This window comes from Monodelphis domestica, chromosome 2 (assembly GCF_027887165.1).
Source record: "Monodelphis domestica isolate mMonDom1 chromosome 2, mMonDom1.pri, whole genome shotgun sequence".
NCBI lineage: Eukaryota > Metazoa > Chordata > Mammalia > Didelphimorphia > Didelphidae > Monodelphis > Monodelphis domestica.
The window spans coordinates 254,949,856-254,957,828 of record NC_077228.1 but is presented as its reverse complement, the minus strand read 5'-3'; the positions used below and the strand labels follow the sequence as shown (position 1 = coordinate 254,957,828).

The window sequence follows — 7,973 nt, the reverse complement described above, 5'->3', positions numbered from 1 at the left end:
AAGAATCTTAGAGATCCTCAAACATACTTGAACTACATTTTGAGAACTACAGAACATTTTTCTGAAGGATATGAGTAAATTAGTGACAACAAACTTTTATTACACTGGGAAGCTACTCAATAAAGCCCTAACATTTGAATTGTGAAACCTGTGTTTTTAATGTTCTGAAGAACAGAGTCTTGGACTCTGATCGTCTCTGCTTTTCTTTCAATATAATATTTTCCTTCTCCTTTGATAGGTGGTGAAGGTGATGGGAAGGGGCAATGACAGCTCACTAGGGGGATTTATCCTAGTGGGATTTTCTGACCGACCCTGGCTAGAGATGATTCTCTTTGCTTTTGTATTAGTCTTCTACATATTGACTCTTTTGGGAAACACAACAATTATTGTGTTGTCAATTGCAGATTCCCGACTACACACCCCTATGTACTTCTTTCTAGGCAACCTCTCCTTCCTGGACCTCTGCTTTACTACTAGCATTGTCCCCCAGCTGCTGTGGAATCTGTGGGGTCCCAAGAAGACTATCAGCTACAATGGTTGTGTGGCCCAGCTCTATATTTACATGGTCCTGGGTTCTACTGAGTGTGTACTCCTGTGTGTCATGTCCTATGATCGCTATGTTGCTGTCTGCCGACCTTTGCATTATACTGTTGTCATGAACCCAAGACTCTGCCTACAGTTGACAATTGTGTCCTGGTTCTGTGGTTTTCTCAATTCTTTTGTCATGTGCCCCCAGACTATGCAGTTGGCACGGTGTGGACATCATCAAGTGGATCACTTTCTATGTGAGATGCCAGCCCTAATTGCAATGGCTTGCGAAGATACCACACTGGTTGAAGCCTTTGCCTTTATCTTTGGTGTGATCCTCCTTCTTGTGCCCCTATCCCTAATTCTCACCTCATATGGTCTGATTGCTGTTGCTGTGCTAAGAATCAAATCAGCAGCAGGGCGTAAGAAGGCCTTCAATACCTGTTCTTCCCACCTTGCAGTGGTTTCTCTCTTCTATGGGACCATCATCTACATGTATCTTCAACCAGCTAATACTTACTCCCAGGACCAGGGGAAGTTCCTTACCCTTTTCTACACTGTCTTAACCCCTAGCATCAACCCACTTATCTATACCCTAAGGAACAAGGATGTGAAAGGGGCAATGAAGAAACTCCTGGGCTGGGAACAGAGGACAAGAGAAGCATGAAGATAAACATTTTTTTCCTTTTTAAATAGAGTTCTTATGGGATGTAAATTGGTTCCTTGAGTATTCCCTTAAAAATAATAATGTTGTATTGTTTTTCTATATTATGGCAAACTTTTTTTTTACCATAAGCACACACACACATATACACACATTCAATTTGGGCTGCCTTTATAGTAGGAAGCTGGCTTTGCACTAAGTATAGCAGCCACCCACTCTAATTTGAAGTTCTCCTCATAGATGGTGTTACAGATGGAAGATGAGTCATGGAAAGATGGCGTTAAGTAGCCTAACAGCACTCATGCATGACCTTGATTTCCTCATCATGAACCTGCATTAATCTGAACTAACTGTAGAAGTCTATCCCCTCAAAGAGAGGAAATTGAAGGTACATACACCCATTCTAGTTATATATGGGTCACATGTATCCCTTAAAGTTAAGAAGAAATTCCTTCACTAGCTCATTCTTGTACTAGGTATCTGAATGTCTAGAGTCATATACAAGTTTTTAGAGAACAACCCCTCTGTTGTGACAGTGATGAACACTTCAAAAGTCAAATCAAGGGTTTTTTTAATAAATATATTGAGCATTGGGGCAGCAAGGTGGCACAGTGGATAGAGTGCCAGGCCGGAAGTTAGGAAGACTCTTCTTCTTGAGTTCAAATTTGACCCTCAGATACTTACTAGCTGTTGTAACAGTTAAAATTAGTTTCTCTCTACAAGGAATATTATATTTTTAGAGGTTTATTTAAGAAAAGGAATTTTGGAAAATACAAGTAAGAAAGGCATGTGCTAGGTGAGCCGAGAGGCCCAATTCAATTTTACTCATATCATGAGAGACGCATCTGCTGGGAAATGGAAGTAGGAAAGAGAGCCTCAGTAGGTAGAGAACTCCTTTAAATAATAATTTGTGATCTTACCCAGGTGAGAATTCAGTGCGATTACAAAGCATTCTGGGAAGTGAGCAAGGACTTCCAGGGCTCAAATCTCCATTTTTACATTGCCCTGTTTGATCGTTATTGGGAAAGAAGTTTCCCCAAAAAGGATCATGAAAACATAATCAACTTAAACATCACAACAATTTGAGGATAAGAGGAAAAAACAAAACAAAACCAATAATTGCTAGATGCATTGACAAAAAAGCCAGTTAGGGGGCAGTCCCCTTTGGCATGAAAGTATAGATACAAATAAATGTTCAATCAACCACACCCAAAGTTCAATTTTGATCTTCTTGTGCAGCTTGTGGTCTGGAGGCTTCATGGTATCTTCTCCAAATGGTTCAGTTTCTAGATTCTGAGAGGTAGCATCTTTCTTTACCTAAAATCTTCTTAAAAGGAATTTAAACTTTGCAATTTAAAATAATATTGTTACATTTCCCCACTAAAAGGGTGATTGAAAATACAGGATCACTTAGGCATGCATAGCTGAGTTATGAGGTATATGAATCAATTGGCAAGAGAAATTAAAAAGACATCAGAAAAATCCAAATAAAAAAGAAAAAATTTCTTGATGAAAATATAGACTATCAAAGTCTTATGTGTAAAAATTCTAAGTAAAGTAAAAATAAATCTATAGCAGGGCCTTGAATCAGGGCCCAATTATAATGATCTAAGCAATGATGCATTTACCCAGCCAGTAGCCAGGACTACAGAAAGGTACCACACTATGAAAGGCAAAAAAAGGGACCAGATTATAGGAGCCAGGGAGGAGCCAAGGTTTGGGATACTCATCTGTAAGTATTTTCAGAGTGAGTGTGGACACAAGAAAAGCCTATGTCGTAACAATGTTAAACACAATAACCTTGAGTCTTTACACTAGGTTCAAGACCTTTGCATTGGCTTTGAAGTGTATATCTTGTCCTGGAATCAGACAGAATTATTAAGCAAAGTCCCATAATTTTTTAAAAATAATTAGTGGCATCATTTTTATAGTCTCAAGCTTTAGGGGCACACATTAGCAAATGTATTTTAAACTTACATTACTGAAAAATCAAAAAAGTTAAAGAAATCTTAATATTGGTGACATGTGCTTCAAATATAAAAAAGGAGAGAAAAAATAAAATGAAAAAAACTGAAATAGTATATTGCACATGCAAGAAAAATAATAAAAGAGTTTTAAAAATTAAAAAATATAGCTTATAATCATTGACACACTGTGTCAGCTAAGAAAATATAGAATACAAGGTTTTCTCACCAAAAATGAAATCCATTTCCTTTTCATATCTGGCCATGATCCACTGTGAGTATGAGCAAATGAATTGAGCAAGGAAACATTTTTTATTGTTAAAGAACAGTAGTACAAATATGTAGGAATCATTATCCCCAAAATTCTCAATAGCCCAATTAATTACAATAGCAAACAAGCACACTATCATATTTCACAAAAGTTTCTATATGTCATTTTTAAAAGCCTATGAACTGATGGATATTTGTCACAAGTTTTTACAAACATAGCAAATCTTTTAACCTTGGTATTTAAACAAAGTAAAACTTATTTTGGGTTAAGAACATCATCAAGAAATCTAGATATCATTCTGGTGGAAGTAAAGTAGTGAGCTGAAGAGTATAAATGAGGGATGCTCCTTTTTTGGAGGCTTTTTAGGGGTACAAATGCCCTGAGATTAACTGCCCAACTTCCATTCACATATTTAGAAATGCGGGAAGGTTGGGGGTTATAAAATGAATTTAACTTCAGCTACTAGAATGGGCCTTACACCTTGTGTTAGGGGCAGGCAAAAATGACCAGAGATTGTTAAAAAAAATTCCAAAAATCATGTTTACAAAACCCTTAAAATCAATTGAGATATTTAGCACATTAAAGTTTCTAAAGGTTGTTATACAATTGTAACAAGTTCTGATGAAGTCCATCTATCCTCTATGTGACAATTTACAAAGGCAAAAATAGAAAAGCTGTTTTCATACATGGGCTTAATTACAATGATATTTGTTCAATATGGTTATAGGGGAAAAGCAACAGAATTTAACAGTATTTAAAACTCAGTACATTAAAATGATTCAGTGTAACAGAATAATATTGAATGCAGTAATATATGAACTTAAAATCACAAAGTTAAATCTCAAACAAAGCAAACAGTAAATGCAATAGAATTCAGAGATTTGTATAAACCATTGGAGTCTGAAATGCTTTAAAATATAACCTCCAGTCCCTTTAAAGTTCCTTGGGTTTTTATCCATTTAGATGCCTATTGTCAGAAGGCAGAAGATTGGTAAGGGTTAGGCAATGGGGGTTAAGGGACCCATCCAGGGCCACACAGCTGGGAAGTATCTGAGGCCAGATTCCAACTCAGGACCTCCCGTCTCTAGGCCTGGCTCTCAGTTCACTGAGCTGCAGAGTTTCCTCCCCATAGTTAGCTAAAGGGTTGTACAGAGCTGAATTTTTTCCCTGACCCGCAGGTGAAGTCAATAAAAGGATCAATGCAATTAAAAGATAGCCATGCTTTTAAGTTTCTGTTTGTAAAGTCTTTCTTCTTCCCCTTTTTCTCTCCCCTCCTATGATCTCCTCCTGCCCCAGTCCACGTGGCTAATCTTAGCCTAAGGGAAAATTACCCTGTTTGTTACCAGCTGGTTTTTGATCCTGAAGAAATTGGGTCTGCTACCAGCAGCCTGGGTGATAAGCCGTCTGGGTCTGGGGAGCAGAAACAGGCAGGCAGGGCCGGGAGAGCGGGCACCAGGTGAGACCGGAGAGCAGCTGGGCCGGCAGGAAAGGCTCAAGAAAGTCTGAAGCGGATGGCTGCAGGCAGGCAGGCAGGCAGGGAAGGACTGGGCCAGGAGCTGGTGAGCTATCTAATGACTGGAACGAACAGCAGCTTTGTGAGGGTAAAAAACCTTGGCCAGAGAAATGTGGCTTAAAAAAATTCTAGGCTATCTTTCTTTTCTTTCTTTTCTTTTTTAAATTTGAGAAGTTCTCATCCAATCTAGTGGTCACCATAACTGTAATAGTTAAAATTAGTTTCTCTCTACAAGGAGTATTATATTTTTAGAGGTTTATTTAAGATAAGGAATTTTGGAAAATACAAGTAAGAAATTCAATTTCACTCACATCATGAGAGACGCATCTGCTGGGAAGTGGAAGTAGGAAAGAGAGCCTCAGTAGGCAGAGAACTCCTTTAAATAATAATTTGTGATCTTGCCCAGGTGAGAATTCAATGTGATTATAAAGCATTCTGGGAAGTGAGCAAGGACTTCTGGGGATTGGAGTCCCGGGCTCAAATCTCCATTTTTACACTGTGTGACCCTGGGAAAGTCACTTCAACATGTTTGTCTCAGTTACTTCATTTGTAAAATGACCTGGAGAAGGAAATAGCAAAATACCTTTTCCAAGAAAACCCCAAATGGGTTCACAAAGAGTTTGACACCATTGAAATGACTGGAGAACAACAACTAGGCACTTGAAAGGATATAAAAAATGGGAAATAGATTCTCTGCACACAAAAAGTCTGCCATTTTTCTGTAAATACATGACTTATACATATGAAACTGGGAAATTATGTGATGCAAACTATATTATAGGGAGGAGTTTATAGAAAGATCATTATAGACTTTATTATAGATTATATAATCAAATAATTTAAAGCTGGGAATAAACTTAAAGATCATTGTTCTAGTTCAAACCCTTGATTTTGAAGACAAGGAAGGACCAGGATTCAAGGGCAGTTCTTCCTGTTATTATCTGTCATTTTCACGTCTCTGTGTCTCAGTCTCCTCATCTGTAAAATGAGGGGGTTGAACTTGTTGACCTTTAAGGTCTCTTCTAGCTCTAGATCTATAATTTATGAAAAAAGAAAAAAAGATAAAAGTTACTTGCTCAAGGTCACATAGCTAATCAGTTGCAAAGTCAGGACTATAATCTAAATGAGACTTTAAAAACACAGATAAAACTATAACATACTATGCCTCTTGCAGTACTTCTGAGAGATATGTGACCTGACAACATAAGAAAATGTGAAAGTTCATAGGCCACCAGTTAGAACCCTTATGACTTTACTGTGACTGATACAATTCATAGATCATGATAGAAGAATTGTGGCTGGGGCATCAACATCCTTCCTCTTCTGCCACTGGTTAAACATTTCCAATTTTGGATTTGATACCTTCCTTATACTCTGGTACCTAGTGTTGTACTACATATACTCACTATTTCTTTTCAAAAATCTCTCGCTCCATCATCTTCCCAAACAATAACTCTCATTTCTATGACATTTCATCATTTTATAATACTTTCCTCACAATAACTCTATGAAATAGTAAGAGTATTCTATATTTTTCTATTTTACAAGATGGGAAAAAGTAAAATTCAACAAACATGAAATCAGCATTTGTTAGAAAGGGGAAAAAACAGTCTCTGCCCTTTAGGAGCTGACATTCTGTTGGGAAGATGCAACATGCACACATCTAATTAAATACAAACTAAATACAAGGTTATTGAGACACACATGTACACACACACAAACAAAGGAGGGGGAGAGAGAGAGGGAGAGAGAGAAAGAGGGAGAGAGAGAGAGAGAGAGAGAGAGAGAGAGAGAGAGAGAGAGAGAGAGAGAGAGAGAGAAATAACTTAGAAAATCAGGAAAGTGTTCATCATTAGAAATGACCCCTGAGCTGGGTTTTGAAGGCAACTAGAAATTCAGTGAGGTAGAAAGGGGCACCAGGGAGTGCATTTCAGATATAGTGGACCACTTGTACAAAGAAGCAGGGGAGGAGATTCAGTGTATGGAGAACAGTTACTAGGACAAATTGACCAAAAAAGAGAACATGTTGAAGGGGAGTAATAGGGAATAAAACTTGAAAGGAAGTGGGAACAACTCTTGTGACTAGTAGGGGCCAGAAATGTTGTTTAAACTTGTATCCTAGCTTTTAGTTCAGTATTAAAATTGTTAAAGGATAAGGCAAAGTTAAAGTGAGAGTCAGGAGAGTTGGTAGTGGTGAATGAATTTAAGCAAATAATTTCACCTCTCAGACTTGGTCTCCTCCCCTATAAAATGGGAATAATAATACTTTGTGCTTTACTTCATAAGGTTGTTGTCTGTAAAGTGCTTTGTAAAAGTGATGTGCCGATATCTTATTTTTATAGTTATTATTATACATTCTATTTCAAACATACTCAAGACACTTAGTATCCAAGATTTCAATGCTAGACAGTTAGAAATTAAGTAGACTGAATTTATTAACTATAACATCCAGATGGGAGGTATAGCGACCTCCCCAAGGGAATACTATAACATATATCTGTGGGAATAACCTGAGGTGGGGAGAGGAGGCTAAGGAAATGGGAGAATAATAATGACTCAAAGACAAGTAAAAACACATGGGGAGTAACGCGAACTCCAAGGAAGTAGGAGGAACAAGAGAATAGGTGGGGAGTATCAACCCCTTGATACTCCTAGACAAGAGAGTCTACTTTGGGGGCGACAACATTGCTAGAAAAGGTGGGAGACTGTACTCCCTGGTGCCTCTATAGCAATAGTAGGCACTGGGGTGACTAGGTCTCTAGGAAAAGTGGAGTCTTACTCCTGGTGCCTCTATGGCAATAGTAGGCACTGGGGTGACCTCGTCACTATGAAAGAGTGGGAGCCTTGGCTCCTGGTGCCGCTATAGCAATAGCTGGCACTGGGGCGATCAAGTAGCTATGAAAGAGATACGGTGAAGCAAGAGAGTAAGCAGAGAGGAGGGAACAGAGGGAGAGAGGAAATGAAGGGCGAGAGAGCTAGTAAGAGAGAGCTGGAAAGAGAGCGTTAGTAAGAGTAAGAGAGGGGTTAGTAAGG

At 38.3% G+C, this 7,973-nt stretch overlaps 1 protein-coding gene across 1 annotated transcript; it reads left to right on the top strand.

Annotated features, from left to right (window-relative positions):
* The first annotated feature begins 247 nt into the window (after window positions 1–247).
* On the top strand, window positions 248–1,195 carry LOC100011541 (putative olfactory receptor 2W6). Its single transcript, XM_007483350.1, has one exon. The coding sequence runs from the start codon at window positions 251–253 to the stop codon at window positions 1,193–1,195; it is 945 nt and encodes a 314-aa protein (XP_007483412.1). The 5' UTR covers window positions 248–250.
* Window positions 1,196–7,973: the final 6,778 nt, after the last annotated feature.

Excerpts from the sequence above, each read along its gene's own strand:
- LOC100011541 (XM_007483350.1), top strand. The coding sequence starts at position 251 with ATGGGAAGGGGCAATGACAGCTCACTAGGGGGATTTATCCTAGTGGGA.